This window comes from Mytilus trossulus, chromosome 1 (genome assembly GCF_036588685.1).
Source record: "Mytilus trossulus isolate FHL-02 chromosome 1, PNRI_Mtr1.1.1.hap1, whole genome shotgun sequence".
NCBI classification, from domain to species: Eukaryota; Metazoa; Mollusca; class Bivalvia; order Mytilida; family Mytilidae; genus Mytilus; species Mytilus trossulus.
Window position 1 is genome coordinate 71,352,474 of NC_086373.1, and position 26,309 is coordinate 71,378,782.

Sequence of the window (26,309 nt, forward strand, 5' to 3'; positions counted from 1 at the left end):
AACAATGTAATTTAAACACACTATTTATATACATATATATACATATCATAATGTTTAAAATATTTACAAAATGATAAAGATAAACGCAATATTTCGGTAGACAAACTAGCTTTATCAAGCGTGCATCTATCCAGGTCCATTGACCAATATAACAGAATTGAAAGGACGATGTTGTGTATTAAATGATTAATTCTTTTTCTTTCCTGTATCTTTTCTCGTCTTTTTCGTTAAAACCATCAGGTCCTTAAGTGTGGAGTTTCCGCTTTGAGCCAAGATGTCTTGTGAGAGGACAGGTTTTGTTGGTTTTCAGGGGTATATCGGCCAGCATTTTAGAAAGGGGGCGAAGTTTTTAAAAAGATCGCCGAGCGGAGCGAGGTGAAACAATTTTTGGGACCTTTTTGGGGCAAAAAAAAAACACGAAATAAGTGTACAATGCATATTTTAAACGGTTCCTAATTTTGGCATGTATATTTTATAGTTGCTGTTAAGTGTGAGGGTTGGACATTTTTGATGCTGTATTATCTGTATTAATTGTCTATCAAAATGACAATCTAATTTAAATATTGATCTCTGATTACGTTAGACATATGAATGTAGTATAACGTAATCAGAGATCAATATTTTAATAAGATTGTCAAAATGATTGTATGGATCCAAAGCTATGTACTGATATATTACATGTGGGACTTGTCAGTAAAAAATGGATATGAAAAATTCTCACAGACTTCTTGTTATAAACCAGATTTACGCCGGGCTATTCAATGAAATTTACAATATGACCGACACGATTTAAGAAAGACAAACAAGCAGTTTTTATCTAAATGTTTGGTTGATCTTCACCCAACAAAATTAAGAGAAGTGAGGGTTCCAAATTAACCAAAGACTACGATAAGTCTAAAAGGACAAAAAGTTTATTCATGACGGTCGACAAATGGAGACTAAGAAAGGCCACTCCCAGCAGCCGGTTGCAGATTGGTCTTGAAAATCAGAGTAATCTCGGACTAGACTTCGACATTATCCGCATTAAATACCAGCAAAACATATCATTATAAGTAAAGAATTGTCGTATAAAAAAAAAAATACACGGGAAATGGCAAAGTTCTCGAAGTCTAGTCTGATTAATTATTTTCCAAAAACGAAAAAAAAAAGAAGTCCAAGCAACAACAAAAAAGGGGGCCGTAACTCTCTCCGCCCCCTCTGCAAAAGTCACTGGTTTGGTATCATGAACGATGGTTATTGAGACGAATATTGAATGTATTCAATGTTTCTCCCACATACCGAACGCCGCAAGTGTCACATGTTAATAAAATATGTTATGTTGTAAAGTTGCCAATACAAGCAGTTCTCTCATCAGCTCCATTACTAAACAAAATTATACCATCTACTCAAATTCCAACTGTAAACCGCCGATGGAATTTAGGATGGCTATGTCTACTCTTTTGCGACTTTTATAGCAAGCTCGTTAAAAAAAAACTATAGCGCAAAAACTTAACACTGATAAATGAACCATAATCAAAGCGCGAAAGCGCTGTAAAGGCAGTTAATTACAGGTTGTGTGTATTTCTAGTCAAGTTATATCATTATCTTCCATAGTACAGAAGTGGTTTGAAGTATTTAAAAGTATTTTAAAAGTATTTAAGAGTTCACCTATATTGATAGTCTACTGTTTCAGAATATTTTCTGTACCTCGCCACGAAATGCATTTTTAAGACCTAGGAGAACTTTTTCTTATTAACATAAATAGACGTCTTTTAACTATTGATTATATACGCATATTCAATGACTCCCATCCTATGAAAAGTAGTTCACAAAGACTGACTAGTCCCCGTTATGTACTGTGTGTATTGCAAGAACATCCAGAAACATAATGGTAGATATGCATAGTAACATGTCAACTTTTTTTATGACCATACTTTTTAACTCAAAGCAAATGAACAATGAAGACAAGAAGAAAATGATGCAACGCAAAAAAAACTTACTTGTAAATCTATGAAATTCTCTTTACGGTATAAGTTTTTCTCATTGTTGGAGATTGTGCAGTAGTACCTGTAACTGCTTATATATATATAAAAAAAAAAGAAGCTGTGGTATGATTGCCAATGAGACAACTATCCACAAAAGACCAAAATGACACAAACATTAACAACTATAGGTCACCGTACTGCCTTCAGCAATGAGCAAAGCCCATACCGCATAGTCAGCTAAAAAAGGCCCCGATAAGACAATATAAAACAATTCAAACGAGAAAACTAACGGCCTTAGTTAAGTAAAAAAAACCATTTCTTATGCACTTAAGTTTGCTAAACTCACTAAATATCATGAATATATCTCCTTATTTTTATATGCATTACAATATCATTTACAATTGTAATTCAAATCTATATATCAAAGCACAATGGATTGCACCACTTTCATTTATGCATCCTTTGGCAAAATACAAATTCTTAAATTACACAATATAAATTTATTTATATAAAAATAAAATCTAGTATACGACTCTCACCATATACAAATCAAAGAGCTGATTGCTCTGAGGAGGTGTCAACGTGTATTTGTTCCACCTAACAGAAGTTCCAGTGGAAACTTTATTATAAACAATGTCATAATACCTGTACCTGTTGGAACAAAATATTCTATACTATTTATTCCGTTAGGAACATTTATTGTATTATTTCTTCCTGTGGAAATAAAGGCAACAGTAGTATACCGCTGTTCAAAACTCATAAATCCATGGACAAAAAACAAAATCGGGGTAACAAACCAAAACAGAGCGAAACGCATTAAATATAAGAGGAAAACAACAACACAACACCGAAACGCAACACACACAGAAACGGACCAAGCATCAGACAAAACACCACGAGAATAACAAATATAACATGAAAACCAAATACATGAATTTGGGATAGAGAAGTACCTTGCCACATCTTATCTCAATATCTCAAAAATAAGAGAAAACGCAAACGACTCAACGTTAAAATGCAACACACAGAGAAAAGAACAATAATATAACAATGACCATCTTCCTGACTTGGTACAGGACACTTTTAAAGGGGAATAAAAGTGGTGGGTTGAACCTGGTTTTATGGCATGCCAAACCTCGCACTTTAATGGCACAGTTAAATATAACATTGAAATGACAACATAATATTACAGGACTACAATACAAATAAATATTCCAGAATAGTTTTACCATTTGGAACTTATATTATGAAGGAACTTCTATTCTTCGACAGAATTACCATAAAAACAGCCCCACTATATAACACAGGCTGCTTTGTTCCATTATCGTTATGATGTTGTTTTTTTCTTCAAACAAGAATGTGTCATAAGTCATGGATTTCCCATCCGTACAATCATTTTCTATGTTCAGTGGACTGTGAAAATTATGTAAAATCTTTAATTTGGCAGTAAAATTAGAAAGATTATATCATAAGGAACACATGTCTACTGAGTTTCGAGTTGATTGGATTTCAACTTCATAAAAAAATACCTCGACCATGAACTTCAACCTGAAGCAGGAAGGAACAGAGAGACCAGAAAACATAATGCCCATAAATGGGACATAAAGATGGTAAGACTTGTTACATAAATACCCAACAACTTTTGAAAGTTCCCAAGTGTTTTTTTAGTGCGCAACAACAATTTTAATCATAACAATTTTTAGCAAAGTATTTTGCACGATCTGGATTGTCTAGAAAAAGTGTCATATTTGTATAATGAACTTACATGCCTTTTTCTTAAGTCTGTTTGCATGATTCTAGTTATTAAATTGGTAGAAAAGATGAACACGTAGCTAGCTGACCAGGGTTTATTTATTTGTGTAAGAATAGTACATAGTCCTTTAAATGATTTAATTGCATACAAAAATATTATATGTTACAACAAGTATTATGTCAATAAATTAGCATAATAGTCTCAGTCCCATATATTATATCAAATATTAGTGGATGCCGGATTGACTAGATGCCGATTTAACCAAGTGCCGCATTGATTTTTCTATGGGTGCCGATTTGACTTGTACCCCAAAATACTCAGCTACAAATATCCGATTACCGGATGAATCTATATTCATTGAATATTCTACAATAATAAGTACATCTATTGCTTAATATGTGAAAGGGCTGGAGGATTGATGAAGTGGTTTTTATCAGTTACATCACCAAGATGTTTGCGATGTTTGCGTAAAAAATTATCAGCTGATTATCTGATTATGTAATGATTAAATTTGTTTGCACTTGCAGTTTTTAAATCCTATATTCTTTAAAATAAATCAAATGTCCTGAAATATTTATGTGAATTATCATCTTCCATCCATAGTTTGTCTTTACTTGTTTAGTAAACAAATTAATATCCATTATTTACATTTTCACACAGGTAAACTAATTTGGCTATAAATAGATCAAAGCATGTCTATGTAGAATCTCTAATCTAAAATCGTAATTGTTATAATTTTATTTCCTTAAATAATCAAATTTAAATTTATGAAAATAATCATGATTGATAAAATAGTATTGCATAAAGTTAACGTTTTTGGAAGACTATCAATGATTAGGTCATAGTTCTAGTGGCTTCTTCACGAATTTGTAAACAAACCAATATGACCGCCACACGTGATTACCTAAGTTGCACATGTGAAAAACAATATTTCTGACAAAAGTGAGATTTCTCTTGTCAAAAGGGATTTATATTTATATTGCAATAAATTACTCAGAAGGAGGTACATAATTCGGTTTAGATTATATTTCTTATTCTATGAGCATTTGGAATTTAATCAAAATTCTCCCAACAGCAACTAGAACGTACTGTGTCATACACACATACACGCGTAGATTGACTGGTACCGGATCGGAATGTTACACATATATCAAATAGCTAATTCCCGGAACGTAGTAGCGGGAACCAGGATAATACGTACACAACATACATAACTAACGAAATTGAAAACGCTTACAGTACAAAATGTATCTCGTTCATAACCCCAATTCCGCTTTGAATTATAGAAAATGCAATATCAATCATGTTCAATCGACCTTTTATTGTTATATCAACGTCTGAACTTATTAAAAAATCTTTAGATGCAAGTTAACACTCGAAATTGACCCGACCTCTTTCCACACGGAATACAAATATAAATGATAGTTTGTAATCAGGTTGACTGCTTTTAATGCAAAATACACATTTATAACAAGTTTTTTAAAACGAACAATACACACCGATCTTTTCTTTATTTCCCAATGTAAATGAAATAAACAAAAACCATATCATACAATGAAAAGGAAAGGAGAAAATTGAACATTTACGGATCTATTTCTGGCCAAAAGACCCCCTAGATAGATTTTTTGGATGTCGCGTATGAAAAGATGTACCTCATGACTTAAAAGTCAGGCCTTAAAGCACTGCCTTTAAAAATGAGGTAAAGGTCAAAGAAACCCTGAGAGATTGTCATGTACATCATATATATTTCCATACACCAAATACAGTTGATCTATTGCATACAGTATTAGAAAATAATGGGAAATGTGTCCATGGGACACATATGGTGACCCCGCTCGTACTGACACATATGCAATGCAAAACTGCAGAAAATTAATCAAAGTGCTTGTAAGCACCGACAGGCAATTATTGATTTATTTTTTTCATTGAACATTGCATTGTATAAAGCATTGGTTGTAGTTGATTCAACTACAATTATGGACAAAGGAAGATAACTCAAATTTTAACAATTACTTTTAAATCATTTATATTTTTAGAACAGATATAAGATTCCTGCACCTAGAACAAGTTACGTAATTTTCTTGACAAGTTTGTCATTATTTTGTGACTTGAAAAACTTGAGTGGTAATAAACAATGTGTACAAGTTCATAACATTTGGTTGAGGCTAACTTAAGTTAGAGATCAGAAACTAAAAATTCAGCTATTTTATCCATTTGTAAAGAGGCATTTCTCTAGAACAGTTAAATTGACACCACCGAAATTCAAACTTGTTCCATATTTTGTTATAATAATCATTGTATGAAAGTTTCATAATATTTGGTTGAGGCAAACTAAAGTAAGATAACAGAAATGGAAAATTCAGCAAATTTTTCCATTTGTTATTTGCATAACTCTGGAACTCTTAAAAGTAACCAAATTCAATCTTGATCTGCGCTTTGTGGTAATTAACATTATGTATAAGTTTCAGTACATTTTGAGTAGTTGAGGGTAATTGTAGAAAGAGAACAGAAACGAAAAATTTCTATTTTTTCATTTGTAAAGGGGCATAATTCTAGAACAGTTTAAATGATGCTACCAAAATTTAAACTTGATCTGTATTTTGTGGTAATAAGCATTGTGTATAAGTTTCATATCATATGGTTGAGGCAAACTAAAGTTAGAGATTGGAAACCAACTTTGGGACTAACAGACGTACAAGGGTAAAACTCTATGCCACCTCCACTACAGTTGGAGCATGAAAAGACCAAAACTAAAAAAACTTAACTTTGACCTCTGAACAATTAAAATAGGTCAAGGTTAGATGACTTCTGCCAGTAGGACATGTTCACCTCACAATCATTCCATACTCCAAATATAATCGAGTAAATTAACCTATTGCTTACAGTATCTGATATATGGACTTGGCCACATAAACTTATCTTTGTTTACTGATCCTTGAAATGAGGTCGAGGATAAATGAAACCTGTCTGACGGGCATGAGAACCTTGCAATGTATGCAGATACTTAATATATTTATCCTTTTTGTCATATTACTAATAAGAAAGAAATAAACATTACATAAAAGCCTTTACTTTTTTTTCCAAGTATTCACTGAACCATGAAATGAGGTCAGGGACAATGGACTGTACATATGACAGACAGAAACCTAGTAACATAAGGCATCTATAAACAAAGTATGAAGCATCCAGGTATTCCACCTTCTAAAATATAAAGCTGTTAAGAAGATTAATGCCTCCCAATCAATATCCCTATGTGGAGCTTTCTGCGACAAAATTCCCAGGCTAAACAAAAAACTGTTTTTTTTTCTCTTAAAATTACCAATTCAGGGATAGCAAGCCAACAATAGGATGTCTAATATGTCTGAAAATTTCAGGGCAGAGAGATCTTGACCTGATGAACAATTTCACCTATGTCAGATTTGCTCTAAATGGTTTGGTTTCATTGGACACATTTAACTAGATACTGGGCCAATGACAATTTTGGCCAAGTTTGGTTAACCTTGGGCCAGTAGTTTCAGAGAAGAAGATTTTTATCAGACAAGGAAGATGGATAATGCCGGATGCCTGTAGGCCAGGTGAGCAAAAAAAATTAATTACCTGCATATGCTAATATTTTTATAAATAATTATCAAAAGGTACATGTATAATAACCAATACAAGATGACATTTAGATGTAAATTGCTGTATATCATATTATTAATAAATTCACCTCCAATTTGTCTGGTCAAAAATGGTATATCAATACCCAATGAAATAAATATGTAACAACCCATTTTATAATGTGTAAACAACCTTTCTTCTGAATAAAACAATGTAATCAATTAACAAGAACAAATTCAATAAACTTTAAATAAATTCAAAATCTCTCATTTCTCAAAAGCATAAACTATAAATGCATAATAAACAAGATTATACAGTATATAATAATAATAATAAAAAAAAAGAAGAAGGATGAGGTATCCATCCAACACAAAATCAGAAAAATCACAGGGAAAAAAACCCACAAAAAGCAAAGGAACAGTACTATCATCATGATCATTGATGTTCAACATCTCCATCACATCACCTTATCTCAGTGCAATTAATTGTTCAAGACAGCCCTTAGCACCTGTTTGAGTTGACTTCATAGTATGAAAGGAATATATGAATATTTATACAAGTACTGAAAATTCAGAAATTATTGTGTGCCATTTATTATTACAATTGGTAGACTAAAATGCAATTCTAACATGTCTAATTTCTGCAATATTGAGAAAAATCTATAAGAAAATTCAAAAAGTAAGTTTAAGTTATTGTGATTATTACCCTGGAACATTTTCCCCAATAATAAATACATTTCAATAATTTCTGAATTTACAGTATTTGTAATGATTGGATGTAGTTCAATTAGCTGTTCAATTTTGTGAAAATTCTATAAAAAAAGTTACATAATTTTTCTGATAGTTTAAAAACCATCCAGATTAATTAATCACTTAGGAGTCAAAATTGCTTTGCATACTTGGAACTTGTCTCAGATTTTTTCCCCCTTAAATACCTTAATATAACGTTATATTAAGGTATATATAGGGATAAACATTTTGAGACAAGTGCCTGTGTTTCCATACAAGGATCTAACAATGCTCTTATTTGATGCACTAAGTACTGTGTCAATCATTAAAAAACTCTTTAGATTTGTTAAGGAATATAATCACTATAAAGGTCAAACCAGAAGCACAAATAGTCCTTTTACCTACATATTGATTTTTTTTTATTAAATTCAATGGTCAAACTACAATGTATATCTTAATCAGATATAATTCATTAATTGATATTTGAGAAAGAAAAACATTCTTATGTTTATTGTTATATTTTACTAACTTCACTTGTGGCATCATTCATTGTAAGTGATTTACAATAAAATTGTATTCCTATGTAATGTAATAAAAACCTATAAATATTCATTTTTTTAAGGTTTACATTTAAAAAAAGTTTCAAGCACTACTATAATTCTCATTACTATTTTCAATATGCTGTATAAATCTTAACTGTGGGAACACTCATTTAAACTTTGGAAAAAAATGTAATAGACATGTACACTTATTATGCAAAAAAGGCAAACACCAGAAAAATATCAAAGTATACCTTATGAGATTATAGTTTCACAAAATACATGATAATAATGAATTCCAGTAAACTAATAAACAAAAGCAAGGCAAATTAAATCAAGAATGTGTCATATGAATTGTAAATTCATGGACATGTATAATTGTATAAATGAACATGCAGCAAAACATGAGTCAATAATGATGAGTGGACAATTTTATAAATACACTTCAGAAGTTTTGAAATCGTTTAACCTGTTGTCTTTGGCTGATTTCACGGTCATGTCTGGATTTGCATTTGTCTCTGTGTTCATTCCTGTAATTTCTTCATCATCAGAATCTTCTGATATTGACAAGTTTCTCAATTTGCCATTTGGAATGTTATGTTTAGCTATTGATGGTACCTGCTTATTCATTGCTTTTATTGAAATGTCATTTGGAATAAATTCATTATCAGCACCATCCTCTTTGACTAGCTGTCTAGCATTTTCAATTACACCAAGAAAACTCCTCAAACCTGGCAAAAACTGAAAGATTTGTTTGACTGCTGATAAACGTCCTTTTAAAAGTTTTACTTCATTTTCTTTCTCTTTTAATTTTTCTTCAAGTTTATGTTTTTCTACTTCTGTGTTTTTCATCTTATTTGTCAGTTCACTGATTTTTTCATCCTTTTCTTTACGAAGCTTTTGTATTTGGGAACAGTATCTCTCTTCATTATTTTGCATAATTTCCCTGCATTCTTGGAGACTGTTTTCTAAATAGGTAGAATGAAGATGCATAGCATGCAAATGTTTGTTAGCCTCTTGGATAGTTAGTTTACTGACCATTTTACAGGTTTAGTGTCGACTGATCAAACGAAAAGTAGAGCTAATCCCATATTGAGTTGTGTTTTGTGTTTTGTTGTACAGTTGGCAGATAGTAAAGTGAAACTAGACCTAGTAAAGGGTTGATTTAATGAAAATGTTTACTTTCAAAGCCTCGATAAAAATTGCCTTGACTATGAAAATATCTTTTTAATCTTCCTATCAACAAAATTCAGATATTTTATGTGTTCAAGATATGTTTATTCATAGGGATGATAGATTTCTACAATTGGATTGCTTTGTTTAAAATGCTGTTATGTGAACGAGGTTTCATTTCATTGACGCTGATGAACACTCTACAAAAGGTGAAAACGAAACTAGAAACGGAAACAGGTGCTCTAAATTTAAACCAATGAAATGTCGTATTGCACAACTAGTAAAAAATGGTGATCCAATCATTTTGTTCTTTACATTTGTGTTTAGGTTATGCCTTTGGCGCCATTAGGGAAAAAGAAACTAAAGCCGTCAGTCGAGTTGAGATTGTTCAGCAATAAATAGAACAATGGCTAAAGTTAACATTTGCAATGTTAGGGTACTTGACAATCCATCACCATTTTTCAACCCTTTTCAGTTTGAAATTACATTTGAGTGTCTTGAGGATCTCCCAGAGGGTAAGAATAAGAAATTGATACCTAACTATTTAACTAAGGCACTGGCTACGGTTACATGGAAATGTAACAATAATAAAAATATTATTGTTACATTGGAGACTAATTGCCGGAATACAAAGTTGGGCGAGAAACTGATTAATTACGAATGTAACAATAATTACTGAGGCTACGGTTACATTACGTTATTGTTACATGAAAACATCCACCCACCAGTGTACGCTAGATTCATTAAACTTAAATTTTCTATAGTTGTATTGCTTAATTCTTTCATATGTACTTAACAATACTTGTAATACTGATAAATAATAAATATTGTTATTCAACAAATGGTGTATAACTTGAATAGTTTTACGTATTAACGGTTTTGATATAGTTCAATGGTTTCCTTTTTTTAAGTATTTAACTGCACACCTACTCTTATTACTGACATTAATATACTTTGAACCAATTTTGTTTAAGGTGAAAAAAATTTAATCTGAGTTACGTTGAAACGAAACTGAAACAATATCGGCAAGACATGAATTTCATACTGCATACAACTTGACGCAAATTGATACATCAAAAGCAAAGTTTGCTAATCGTAACTTAAATCATGACTTAGAACTTTTGTATGTACGCGTATTCGTGGAGGACGGAATTTCGTTCATCAAAAATGTGTCGGACTTTACAAACCACTTACTGGATGTGTAGAAATTGTCATTGTAAATATAAAAAAAATACAGTAAATAAATTGTATTTAATAAATGTATGTATTGTAAATATAAAATAAATGTCTTCAACTTTTACTATTTAGTACATATTAGTCCCATCGTACATTGCTGTTTTTCATGTAACAATTACACAATGTAACCGTAGCCTGAATAATTATTGTAACATTCGTAATTAAACAGGTCCTTACCCAACCATGCATTCCGGCATTTAGTCTCCAATGTAACAATAATATTTTTGTTATTGTTACATTTCCATGTAACCGTAGCCAGTGCCTTTAAATAAATTTAAAGGTATAATAATTAGAATTTCATCTAAGTTTATTAATTTATATTGAATGCATTTCACCTAAGTTTATGCACACTGAATGAGGCGAAGGAAACGCATTCAAAACAGTTAAAGCAAAACCCAGGTTGCCTTTGTCACTGTCAGACTGTTTGAAACTTCATGTTCCATGAATCGCTATGAAAATATATACAGTGGTATCCACTGTGACCGCCAATACTGCGCATAACCTATTTTCATCACAACCTTGAAATATATCCGCGATTTGATCATGCACTGTGTAACATACAGAGACAGATACCAGCAATGTATAAACAATTTAGTAAAACTGGTCTTGTAAGTTTTAAAAAAAATCATGGTACAATTTGGCAAATTTTGAAACAAAGAGTATTAAACTGCGGGGCATTACGCCTAAGCATGTGAGAAAGCATATGAGATACAGATAGATAGAAAAGGTCTCCATATTCGGTTATTTTCTATGGAAAAAAGGTTGTTTTAACATGTTTAATAACAATTTTAGAAATATATATACAAAATTTTATATTTCATATGACATATCACAAATTTTTCTGAAAGTATGGTGTCAGAGGAAATGTGTCTCAATGAAATCCATCTCTTCCTTCAGGGAAAAAAATTAACGGTCGCCGAGTTGCCAATGGCAACCAGAAATTGACCTTGGCGATCTTTTTACTCAGTTTTGGTTAGCCCAGGTGGCAAATTGAAAAGAAGTACTTGAATGACTGAAATCCACCATTACCATGACTCCAAGTACTGGCTACTTCATGGACAAAAATTTTAATTCAAAAAGAAAAATCCTTTTAAAATGTATTGCATCAAAGTTGAGGTCGGGATAAACAAGGATGTCAAATCAGTTTTTACCTTTGATTAAATATAGTTCATGTTAATTCAGGTCACTGATTGGTTGTTTTAAAGTCGGAATGTATTGTATGTATGCAAGGATAACAAGAGAGGTGTTCCGATGGTCATTAACAATATGAAGCAATCACTGTTTTGGCTTCAAGAAAGCGAAGAAAGTCGGGAAAGATGACAATAGCATGTCATGAAGTAATATCAGTCAAATAAAAGAAAGTATAATATATAATGTTGTTAAGAATCTGAAAAACAGTACCTTTTGTAGTTACATTTTCAAAGCCCACATGGTGTACAGAGAATGAAAGTCAAAAACGAAAGTAGAATATTGTCGACAACAATAAGTAACATTTACAGTTAAAATGATTAAAGTTCCTTACTAATTGAACAGTTAACAAAAACAAAAAATCAGAGAAGATATCAAGTTCATGACAACGCTTGAAATATGTGAAAGTCTTCAGAAAAAAGGGGGCCAAGCATTAGGAAATTAGCTGTGAATAAACATTGAGGGTAAGTCCGACATGGTGAAATGCATAAAAGCTTTATTTTTTTTAGAAAGTTTGTTGCACTTGAAGTGGTAAACCAAATCATGGCTTTTGCTCTTGACCAGGTATTTCAAAGACAGATTCACGACCAGAAAAAAAACCCATGTTTATTAAACTATAAACTCTGAGGCAAATAAGTAATTTGGAGTAACTTTTATTTATGTATTCCTTTACTTTATTTTTCAGACTTGGAATGGAAAATAATTTATGTTGGCTCAGCAGAGAGTGTAGATCATGATCAAACACTAGATTCAGTATTGGTAGGACCTGTACCTGGTGGAAAACATATGTTTGTTTTCCAGGTAAGGATATAATTAAATGTTACCTTACAATACCAAGACATTGAAAATCATATATATGTCATGCAATTTTATAATATTTTTCATTTGTCTATGCATTCAGGTGTAAATGAAGTAATTGTAGATCAGCAAAATTGAATATTATTTGGGTTACTGCAAAAAGATTTTTTTATTCACATGTCACATTATAGAAGTCTTTAAGAAGAATCAGATACAAATCCTGTCAGCTTATGATAAAATTGGTGACCATTATCTTAAAATAATAAAGTACTGCACATTTTAATTGACAAGCAGTCAATTCCATGACTCATGCAATCTTATCTAAAAAAAATTAAGACCAACTCAAAAGCCTAAAAACTAACACAGGATTTACTTTCATTATTTGTAGTAGACATTGATTACCCTGTTTCTAATTGAATTTGGGCAGTGTTCTCCCCAGGATTTTTGGATAGCACCAGGGTAACGCGTGACGAAATGAATTTTACAGTATTTTGTGTCGCGTTGCGTCGCTTATTTTTTTCTTGTTACTTTTTGTCATTACCTGTTTGCCTTTGTTTTGTTTACTGTGGTACTGTGTTGTAGGACTTTGGGTCAGAAAATTATTGGTAGAAAAAGTAAATCAATAAACAGTTTGTATACTTTAATATCTTTGAAGAATAAATAAAAGAAAGCACAATTAGTCTTTAAGCAAAAGTCACTTCTTATATTTTGATCAAGCCATTTTGTCCCGATACGTGTAGTTATGTAAAGCAAAATTATATCCGGGTGAAATTTGATCCGGAGGAAAAAATGTCACAGTAATTGTTGTTATTTTTTTATCCGGAGGAAAATATTTCCCTGGGATATTTCTTCCTTTGCCGTGAAATTCTATCTGGGTGGTTAACTTATTGAATAGTCATTAGAAAAAACGTATCCTTTACAAATACTATGAAATAATAAAAGTGTATTTGAATTAAACCTAATTTGAAAAAAAAGAGTGTTTTCATGGGAATTATTTCACAAATAATCATTGAAAACATTTCCTGAAAAAAATCAAGTAAATTTCATTCTTTTAAAAAGAAAATTATCATTACACATAAGAAAGAAAACCAGAAATAATTTCGGAAGATCGTAATTGTGAAATAATATCATGTTTAAATAAAATAAGTGAAATACATGTAAAAGTGAGTTGTTTTTAGATCTCAGTACAAATATTAATTAAAGGTAGAAATATAATTGCATTACTACTGTTAACAGTAATGGAAGAATTTGATTATGCTAATATTTTTAACTATATAAATAGTCTGGGATAAAGATGTGGTTGTTGATTATCATGTAATATGGAATTCAGATAAATTATAGCATAACAATATATTGGCACAAAAGCAATTTTAACAGCTGGATAGTATTTACCTGTGAAATAATATCTGTCTTATTAAAAAACTTATATGTTGTTAGTCATCTTGTTATATAAATGAATATATAAAAAATAAGATTCAAAGAAAAATTTCACTATAAAATAGATTCAGAAATATATTATATTGAATATCTTTAAAAATATAAATTGCTCATAATTACCTCCCTTTGATAAATTATGCAAATTTGTTCTACCTTTGTGAAACATTTTATAATTAAAATCAGGTATATATTGATTGTGAGTAACTTACATACTAGTTATTGGGAGTATATTTCACAAGGTTCTGTGAAATAAGATACGGCAAATATATACCGGTACATACTATCCGCATAACACAGATAGATTTTCACTCCTCCGGAAAAAATCTACCTGTGAAATACCATGCCTGGAAAAAAATTACCGTGATAAATTATCCTCAGGATAAAATATCACAGAGGAAGAAATAAACCGTTACAGTTACACTACACATTCCCCATGTTAGATTTCACCATAACAATGAACTTTGAACAAGATTTTGATATAGAACCTTCAGTAAATTAAAAACTTTTTTCCATAGTTTTAGACGTGATTCTTTTAGACAACAAATTTATTTACATGGTTAATACTTTGTTACAGACGTAAAGAGAATTTTATAAGAGTTATCTATTGACATGGTTCATTCCTAGCTATAGTCCTGCATGGGAATTTATTAGTGTTCTAGCAGTAGGCTTTTTATACCTGTAACAGTCAAACATCTTCTTCTTCTCAAAAACATACCCATTTATCATAATATGTCTGTGCATCAATAATGGTATGATTCTCAAAAATAATTTGCAAAACATTTTTGTTGGTATGTTCTAAGAATGTTTTTATCCTTTATGTAACATTTTAATATAATTGTGCATTCAATTTGTACTTTATTTTTATTTGCAATGAGAAATTATATGTAAGGATCATTTATTTGTAATTAGCAAAATCAGGGGAAGTAACTTCACAATTAATTCCTAAAAGGCAAATTATTTTGACTTGAGACTGGCGTAATAGGGTTCATTAACTAATGTCTGCTTGTCCCTCACAAGTCTGTTATTAAAATTATGATCTCTTAATTAATTAAAACTCAAAAGAATCATGTACATCGATTAAATCCAATCATCAAGGTTAACCTCAACAGGTAAATCGATCACGTGGTGTAAACAATCTACTTGTCAATACTGGATTAAACTGGTTAGAACTGGTCAATTTTGATGTAAAGTTGAAGTCATCTGAAACTTTACCGATTTCAATACGATTTTTTTACTGAAAACTTTAGCACCACGGAGAAAATTTAAACATCGCGGCAAGAACGATACCACCGCGGTAGAAAATTATACATCGCGGGCCCGTGGTCCTTTAAGGGCCTGGGGAGAACACTGTTATTTGGGATAATTGACTTAAAATGTTACTTGCTTATGTTATGGTTTATGTTCTCATATATTCTATGGACTGCTAGATTTTGCTAGGATGAAGACATTTATCTTTTACACATTGGTGGCCATCAGCTGTTTTGTGCTCTTTGGTCAGATTGTGTCTCCTTGACACATTTCCATATCGAATCTCAATTTGACCTATATGCATTGTATATTATGATGTTACTTTGATATTTTGTACATTGAAGGCAGGACCACCAGATATATCAAAGATACCATACAAAGATGCTGTAGGTGTAACTGTAGTACTGTTGACATGCTCCTATAGAAACAAAGAATTTATTAGAGTAGGATATTATGTAAACAATGAATATACAGATCCAGAAATTAGAGAAAATCCACCAGAAAATATCATGTTTGAAAAAGTATGTGCAAGTATAAACAAAGCTATCCTTTATAACTTCTTATAGAAAAAAATGGATTTCACCAATGCAACAAGTGTTTAAACTGGTACAATTATTTTCTACTTGAGACTGTTAAATTTAAAAATTTAAAGTGTTAGGCGTGCCCCACTTTCAAAAAAAATTAAAGTAACTGTTGAGAGTGAAGAAATATTGTAATACCTGAGTTAAAGTGGTGCAATCTGTTCCTCTAAAGTTTTTATCCCTCTTTTTCTAAGATTGTAGAAAGTGCACCTTTTTTGTGATGTCACGTTAGGATAATTAAAAAGAAACCATGAAAATTTGACCAACCTTATACATTTGCCTAGTGCATATATTTCATTAGTGAGAGAATTTTTTTTTTACACTGAACAAGAAGTGTGAACATAGCACAAAAATAAGAGGATAGACATCATGAATTTGCAATGAAAACCCATGTATTCTGTGTAGAACGATACATCTGTGATTAATAATTTTTATGGTCTGGTCATAATCTACTAGATCTATTTACAATTTTGGTTAAGTTGTCTCTCATGACTTAGCTAGATATGCTCAGAATAACTATAGGACAGCATGTTACAATCACTGTTAATTATGACATCAAATGTTTTAAATTGTAATGTGAAAATTCAACAATATTGTGGAAGATGTCAATTTAATTAATGATATACAAATTTGCGTATATGTTTATATGCGTCTATTTTCATCAGACATTGCTTTAATTGGTCTTTCAGAATCTAGAGCATCATGGGTAATTTCATTGTTCGTACACCAAATTGAAAATAACGTTACGTTAATGGTTGAAATTGCATTGTTTATAACGTTTTAAACCAATCTAAACCTTTGGTTTACGCTTTTGAAAATATTACCCAGGATGCATTAGATTCTGAAATGGCCAATTAGAATATATATTTGAAAAATCAATTTGCTCTGTCTACTCAGTGTTTTGACTGAAACTTTTGCATAGTTTACAAGTATTAGTTTGTGATAAGCATGATTAAGTCAGTTGAAAGAGAACTATTAGTTGTACTATAGGTCATTCTAATGCAACAACTTTTGTATTAATTTTGAATGGATAACGTCACTTATTTACATGGCATCAATTGACAATTGATGCTATGGAACGTACGTGCAAGCGCAGACGGCATATGACAGATTTATAATACATGTTTAAATGTTGTTTTATGTCAGGGCTATTCCAGAAAAAAATGTATGGGGGGGTGGGGTTGGAAGCCTGTTTTTGTCAGCACCCGCCACCCAGACAATTATAATTAAGAATTATAGTGTGAAAAATTCTCTGATACCCATCACCCATGTATTATTATTTCAATGTGCCTTCCAACCCCCCTATACATTTTTTTTCTGGAATAGCCCTCAGTTTCATTAGAACAGAGATAACAATATTGTATCCTACCGTAGTCTAAGATCGTTCATCTTGTCAGTTCGTTAGGTATTTGTGTTTGAACTTAACACACGGGGAAACTCCGCATTGATGTCACTACGGTACTTCTGGCGTAGAAAAACAGTGCAAAATACGTTTTTTCTGCACTTTTGAATAAAAAAATATTTCTAAAGGTAAGTTTTCATTGTTGTTCTCAATTATTGCCAAAAAAATGCCAATTTTCTAATGCCCGTTTCAATCCCAACTTCCGAATATTTAAAAACATTCTAGAACTTCACAAAATCCCATTTCCGGCCTCCATTGCTTTGAGTACATTCCATTCAGCGTCATCAATCTTGTGGCAGGCAATATAGGTGAAGTAAAACGCATTTTTAGGAATTTAGAAATGACATGCTCCTTACCTCTTTCTCGATTTTCCCGCGAAAAAAGCTCAACCAAAATGAAAGGAAAACTATATGAAAAAACGATGCCCATGCCATAATTTTGAACAGGCATATAGAGTTGGTTAATAAGAAACCATTTACATTTATTTTTCATAGAATTTTGTTTTTATTCATTATAAAAAGATCGATATTCTGACCATCATGACTGTATGTAAATATTCATACAAAATTCCCATGACGTCAAAAGGGATGGCAAAAAAAGAGTTTTCCTGTTGAATAAAACCCAGAACTATTGCAAACTATTTTGAAGCAATATCCCAGAAAGAAATAACGTAATTGCTGTAGACTGAAAAATCCCCTAATTGACAGTAGAGCAATTTGATTGGATATAACGAACTGACATCACGTGATTTTGACGCCATTGAAATTTTAATGTAAACAAACAAGGTCAGAAGGTTCCGTATGGGACATCATTGTACATTTAGTTACTGACAAACAATGACGAGTTATCAAGCTTGCCAATGCATGGTTATAAAAAATTAAAGCTAAGTCTACAGAAAAAAAATAAAAAAAATAGCCTTAGTATAACGACTTATCATTACACCTGGATATTTTAATCGGCAACGGCATCAATTGGGGATTTGATGGTCGCAAATACATGTTTACTGTTACTGTCTCCGCTAACGCAGTGCCAGTAAACTTAATTTGTGACCAACAAATCCCTAATTGATGCCGTCAGAGCTTGAAATACAATACAATTATATCCTAAATGTTATTTGGTTTGAAGTTGCATATTGTATTCATTGGCATTGACACACACCTCATTTGTAATTTTTCTTCTTTTTCTTGGTAAGATTCAAATCTCAGTTACTGTAAGCAAAAATAATGATAATAATGTAAATTTGGAAAGATAATATTTAGACAAACGTTTCTAAAATCCAAAGTACAAATTTTACAAATGCTATCATATATTTCTTTACGATTTAAACTTGTGTATTTTTGTTGTTTTCAGTTAGAAAGAAGTATTTTAGCAACATCACCTAGGGTAACAAGATTTAAGATAGACTGGGATGACAATGCAGCAGAAAATGGAGAGAATGTACCTCCAGTACAGAATATGGACAGTGAATCAAATCAATTTCAGTCTCCGGCAGGATTAATGAAGGATGTTCTGTCAAGTAAACCATCCCCTTCAGCATTTAATACTGACAGTATAAGTAACACTATGGGTACTGATATACCAATGGAATGAACAATGTATTATATCAACTTGTACTACTTCAAATTGTCAAGTTTTGCAGGGAATGTGGAATTTTGATTTGAAAACACGAAAGATGAGATGGACTTGCAAATGTGCAGCTATTTATTTAGAACGTCTTGTGAGACACTGGATTATAATGTTATTGTATAGTGCATGTAGTATGTATCAACGATATGAAATAATCTGTTTCATAGAAACAAGGAAGGTCACACGTTACCTAGCTTACAAGTTACATGTACATGTAGTTAATTAATATTCTATTTATTCAAATATTGTGGTAAGGCTTATATCAATTTTCTCTTTGAGCCTTATCATCAACTTCTTTTTTTCTTTTCTTTTTTTATATTCTCTTATAAAACTACTTATCCTATTAAGTTGTCAAATTTTAAAAATGTAATCTCTTCTGAAACTACAATGTGGCCTGGGTTTTTTTTTAAATTATTGTTGTTGGATGCTTGGAAGATTAAAAGAAGCTAAGGATTCTCATTTGTGGCACTATAATATCTTATACAGAAAATTCCCATTAGAATATTTGTCTGATACTACTCAGCCAACTTATAGAAAAGGGATTCATGGTCCTAGGAGCCTCATGTTAATCTTCTATTCTGTAATTTTTGTTTTAAAAGTATTATGTTTTTTTGCAACCATTGCATATATATATATACCTCAATTAACTGGAGGGGCTATTGGTATTTTGAGGTACTGACCTGCCTGGTGTTCTTGAGGACCCTGAAGACATTATCCTCTAAAAAAAAATTATTCTAAGCTCATCATTTGTTAATTATAAATGTACAAACCAAACTGAGTTTTTGTTATAGATGTAATTCACTAATATTGAGCATGCTCGGCAGCAATCATGCAGAATTATGAGAATAAAGATATCTTTCCATTATAAAGATTTACATTTAAGACATCTTTCCATTATAACGATTTACATTTACGATATCTTTCCATTATAAAGATTTACATTTAAGATATCTTTCCATTATAAAGATTTACATTTAAGATATCTTTCCATTATAAAGATTTACATTTAAGATATCTTTCCATTATAAAGATTTACATTTAAGATATGTACATCAATAAGAAGCATGTCTTCTAGTGCTTTTTGTATATATGTCATTTTTACAGAACTAGTGCTGTCTTAATTATTATGTTGTATTGAAATGTAATACCCAAACTCAAACTCATTCAAGTGTACTAAACTTCTTGCAATTTGTTGTTCCATTAGAATTAACACATTTGTTGTAAACTTATAAATGTTGATACTACAGGTAGTCTGTTAAAACAGATTGTATTTCATTACTTTTTTTTTGGGGGGGGGGGGGGGGGGAGCACAAGTGTCCTCTCAATAATTTTTGTTTCAACATATGACAGTTTTTAAAACAGATTCAAAATGAAATAGAATAGTCTATTTGCTAATAAAAAGATGCTGTGGTTTGAAAACCTTTACAACAGAGAACGCTGCAATAACTGTACATCTCCTTTGAGAACACTATTTTTACTATCAGAACTTGTACATTACAAAATATGCAGGGGGCACTGATAATTCATTTAAATATATGAGACAAAAAAGTGTTTTTATTGTGAAATGTACATTTCATATTTTTTCATGATGGGGCATACAAAATGTTAAACAATATGGATTTTTCTCATATAATTCTGATTGTCAAATGCCATACTGTTGCCTATAATATACTATCATGATGTTATCTTACTTTTAAATGTTTGCTGATATTCCAATTTAAAAAAAAAATCCCTTTGAATAAATTTAAACAAGCTGATAGAAAATAACTAAAGAAAAAAATACTATATAGGGCAAGGTTAACAGATATTTTAGTAACATTATTACATAATAATAGAAGTGATTGTATCATATTTGTTTAATTTCCACGAAAATGTTAGTTTTCATCCATGTTTTAATACTCTTGACTTATAATAGGATCTGTTCGGTTCCTAAGACAGGGTTTATAACACATTTTTGATACATATTCATCTTTGACAGTTCTGAAACCTAAATGAATGTATTTGTATCCCACCTTCACTTCATTGTTATGAGTAACTCTGATGTTAGTGATTTATATTAACATTTAGACACAGATGTGTGACTAGCAAACATCTATATCATAATTTATATGTTTTGACATCCTGAAAAATAAAAAAATACACTTAAAGTCTGTTATATGTTTATTTATTGTCAATTATTTACAGTCAGTATACAATCACACAGGCTTATCTTTCAATAAATGCATTTCAAATGTATCACGGATTCTGATATTTATCTGCAATCAAAATAACATCAGAGAGGTATTTAAACAAAATCAAAATGAAATGACCAGATTAGAAGCTCTTTGCGTCACCAAGAACCAAAACTGAAAATTATCCAGTGCCTAAGATAACCCTAAAAAATTTATCCTTTTTAGGATCATCAATATTTTATATACTTATGGAATGTACATGTAGTGCAAGGTTTGTGTTATTATTCCAGCCAAATTTGGAGCGGTTTTTTTTTTGGATACAATTGCTTTCAAGCAATCTGTAGACTTTTACCATTGACTCTGGTCATGCCCAAACGTCAACCGTTTTATTCAAAACATTAAGGATCATCTCAGATTTTGAAGATTGTCTTGCTTTAAAAGGTACAAACGAACAAAAGGATTGAATTTAAACAACTGTCCTATAATGTTCTTTGTTTCGATATTTCCATCAACTTATATGCATGTTTTTATTTTTTTTATTTTTAGTGTTTTTGGAAAGATTAGAACTTGTTCTAAATCTTTACTTAGGCACCACCCTCCCAAACAATAGGACAGGTTAGCTACTGTTACTAAATGTATTCACACTAAAATATAGTTCCCTATGTTTCTTATGTATGTGCATATAATACACATATAAACTGAAAAAAATGGGTATATTATTGGAGCAGTTCATTCAAAATGTATGTCATTAAGGTGTGTTGATGTGCAGGCTTTTTAAAAAACATTTTGATTAGGTAAGTAGGTATTGATTTAACTAGTATGATTGACAACTGTAATTATCACTAAACAATCAGACAAGGTGGACCTTTAATTACAATGCCCCTCCTCCTAAACTGCCAATCAAATGGACCACATTACCTATCAACCTCAGTCTTACATAACTATGCAGACCACTGCAATATGCATCTTATTCTAAATACACAAGTATTTGACCCCATAATTGAATACACAAATGTGTATATTAGATGTTTGATATTTATAAGGATGATAGATTTATTTATTGCCAATTACTTTTGATCAACATTACATAAAGTGATTCTGTAAATTATATCTGAAAGATAAATGATTAATGGATTAACAAGATCTTAAAAAAATTAAATATGAATATATAAAAGGTATTCAAGTATGGCCTATAATTTACTTGATAATTTTCCAATAATCATCTGTAATTACATTAATCAACAATTTAGATTAGTTCACTTTTTTTATCAGGAATTGTCTTGAAACAGTTAAAATTTTAAAACTTTCAATTATAACAAACCATTGTTTATTAGTTTATTTCCCATTAATCGTTATGTCTATTTTAGTCATTTGAATTTTTATTAGTAGTAAATATATATATTTGCAATCAAGAAAAAAAATCCACATTTCAATGAAATTAGTTTTTTAATTGGTTACGTTGAAAAATAAAATTGAAAATGCCCTGTGTTTCAACTTACAAAATGCCCAAAACAACATTTTTAGATTATTTTTGTTGGCACTTTAAAGCATTTAGCTGTTGGTCTAAATTTATGTCTTACAGGGATAGTTGGTAACATTTACTAGAAGAATTTTGGCATTTTTTTGTTTTTTTTAAACATGTTCAGAACCGGCAACATAATTTCGGTTAGATATAAACTGCAGTTTGAATAAAATTGTGCAAGTTAGAGACCCATATTATTTAATTTGAGCTCATTTTATCCTTATACTGGAAAAGCAAGTTTCCTTCTAAAGACCTGCTGTAAATGCAATTTTCAGCAAAAGTGCTTTATAAATGTTCAAAATTCCCCACCATACCTTAATATGAAATTATTCAAACTACTGTTCTAATTCTTCATGAGTGATATCCAACACTTTGATTTTGTTGAGCTTGCAACTCTTGTTGCAGAAAGCTTGACATAGGGATAGTGATCTTGCAGCTGCGTTGTTAGCTAACCTATTAAAAGCTTTCTATTTTAGAAGGTGGAAGACCTGGATGCTCCATACTTTGTATATATATGCCTCATGTTACAAAGTTTCCATCAGTCACATGTCCAAAGTCCTTGAGTTGACCTTATTGTAATGGTTCAGTGACCACTTGAAAAAAAAAGTTCAGTATTTTTGTAATGTTAAATTCTCTCTGATTATAAGTACTAGTAATAGGAAACTATATTTGGTATGTGGGTACCTTGCACTTCCTCATGCACGTCAGATGTTTTCACTTGACCTCGACCTCATTTCATGGATCAGTGAACATGGTTAAGTTTTGGTGGTCAAGTCCATATATCAAGATACTATAAGCAATAGGTCTAGCATATTCAGTGTATGGAAGGACTGTAAGGTGTACACGTCCAACTGCCAGGTGTCATCTGACCTTGACCTCATTTTTATGGTTCAGTGGTTATAGTTAATTTTTTGTGTTTATCTTATACTGTATGCAATAGGTCAACTATATTTGGTGTATGGCAATATTTTATGATGTTCAATCCAGTCTCGGAGGTTTTATTTGGCCTTGACCTCATCTTCACAGTTCATTGCTCAGTGTTTAAGTTTTTATACGCCCTGGACGGGACGTATTATGGTATACCGTTGTCCGTCCGTCCGTCGTCCACACTTCGGACAATAACTCAAAAACGCTTTCACCAATTTCCATGAAACTTATGTGAATTGTTTATATCTATTGACGTAAGCTCCCTTTCGTATTTTTTTTTAATTTCAGATTTTAAGTTTTGGATTTATGGGGCTTTATTCATAAAAATGGGGGATTTTCAACACTTCGGACAATAACACAAAAAGGCTTTGACCAATGTCCATGAAACTGGTAAATTGTTTATATCTATTGACGTAACCTCCCTTCGTTTTTTTCTTATTTCAGATTTTAAGTTTTGGATTTATGGGGCTTTTTTCATAAAAAAAGGGGGATTTTTAACACTTCGGACAATAACTCAAAAAGGCTTCCACCAATGTCCATGAAACTTTGGTGAATTGTTTATATCTATTGATGTAAGCTCCCTTTCAATTTTCATAAATTTCAGATTTTACGTTTTGGATTTATGGGGCTTTATTCATAAAAAAAAAGGGGGATTTTTAACACTTCGGACAATAACTCAAAAAGGCTTTCACCAATGTCCATGAAACTTTGGTGAATTGTTTTTATCTATTGATGTAAGCTCCTTTTTAATTTTTATAAATTTCAGATTTTAAGTTTTGGATTTATGGGGCTTAAATTCATAAACAAAAGGGGGACTTTTAACACTTCGGACAATAACTCAAAAAGGCTTTCACCAATGTCCATGAAACTTTGGTGAATTGTTTATATCTATTGATGTAAACTCCCTTTCAATTTTTATAAATTTCAGATTTCACATTTTCTTGTTATGAATTTTTATGCTTAAAAAAGGGGGAATTTTCCAATAAAAGACAAGTTAAAAGAGCAACGGGCGTATTATGCGCTAAAGCGCAGCCCTTTATTGTGTTTTGGTCTGTTTCCCTTAAAATTTTAAGCTATAGGTCAACTCTATTTATTGTATGGAAGGATTGTGAGCCATACATAAATAAAATTGAGAAAGGAAAAGGGGAATGTGTCAAAGCGACAAGTTCACCCAACCATAGAGCAGACAACAACCGAAGTCCATCAATGGTTCTTCTATGTAGCGAGAAACTCCCGCATCTGTAGGCGTTCTTTAGCTGACCCCTTAAAAATATTTATACTAGTACATGTACAGTGATAATGGACGTCATACTAACTGATTCCGAATTATACACAAGAAACTATAATTAAAAATCATACAAGACTAACATAAACAGTGACCTATAATTGTTAATGTATGTGTCATTTTGGTCTTTTGTGGATATTTGTCTCATTGGCAATCATACCACATCTTCTTTTTTATAACATAGTACAGGGGCTCCTGACCTGGGACAGGCGCAAAATTGCATCATACTAGTAGTTTAACATGTTTATGTGATCTCACCCACCCCCACCCCACCCCTCTAATAACTCTATCCAATGTAGAAAAGTAAACACATAACAATACGCACATTAAAATTCAGTTCAAGAGAAGTCCGATGTCAGAAGATGTAATAAAAGAAAATAAATAAGATGACAATAATGCATAAATAACAACAGACTACTAGCAGTTAACTGACATGCCAGCTCCAGACCTCAATTAAACTGATTGAAGGTTTATGTCTTCATCCTACGAATATCAGGAACAATCCCTCCTGTTAGGGGTTTAGTATAATGCTATCATAAAATATATGAGAAGAACATAAGCTGTGTCATGCCAACAACTGGGTTTTTTAAGGTTGTTTTTTTTTAAATAATATTTTTAATAAATGTGTTTAGTTCCGATGCAAAGATCCTATAAGTGAATTAATATTAAAGCCAACATATGTCTGTCTTGGTTGGTTCATCTGACCTTGACCTCATTTTCATGGTTCATTTGTCAATGTTTAGTTTTCTTCGTAAATTAAAAAAAAGAAGATTTTGTATGATTGACAATGAGACAACTCTCCATAAGAGACCAAATGACACAGAATTAAGTCTGTTTCTTAGAAACTGTAAACAATAGGTCAACTATATTTAGTGTATTAAATGATTTTAAGGTGCACATGTATTTCTCATTTGGGTTTATATGACCTTGACCTCATTTTTTGGTTCATGTAAAGTTTACATATGTATGTGATAGTTGTAGTAAAGCTTTACATTTAGGACTATTAGCGTATTATCAATGGTTTGAACAGGTTTTTGGAAGAAACTATTATAGATAGGCAGAAAATTTAAAGTGCATGTTTAAACATGCGTTGGTGTACACTGAACAACAAACTTATCATTGATGCAAGAT

The 26,309-nt window shown here is 31.4% G+C and overlaps 2 protein-coding genes across 2 annotated transcripts; one reads left to right on the plus strand and one right to left on the minus strand.

Annotated features, from left to right (window-relative positions):
- Positions 1-7,318: 7,318 nt before the first annotated feature.
- Positions 7,319-9,750, minus strand: LOC134683957 (uncharacterized). Its single transcript, XM_063543267.1, has one exon. It carries the CDS (start codon positions 9,623-9,625, stop codon positions 9,017-9,019), a length of 609 nt encoding a protein of 202 aa, XP_063399337.1. The 5' UTR covers positions 9,626-9,750; the 3' UTR covers positions 7,319-9,016.
- Positions 9,751-10,031: 281 nt separating this feature from the next.
- LOC134683945 (histone chaperone asf1b-A-like) lies at positions 10,032-21,428 on the plus strand. The gene is made up of 4 exons (XM_063543259.1): positions 10,032-10,272; positions 12,867-12,982; positions 16,009-16,185; positions 18,998-21,428. The coding sequence occupies exons 1-4, from the start codon at positions 10,164-10,166 to the stop codon at positions 19,235-19,237; spliced, it is 642 nt and encodes a 213-aa protein (XP_063399329.1). The 5' UTR covers positions 10,032-10,163; the 3' UTR covers positions 19,238-21,428.
- Positions 21,429-26,309: the final 4,881 nt, after the last annotated feature.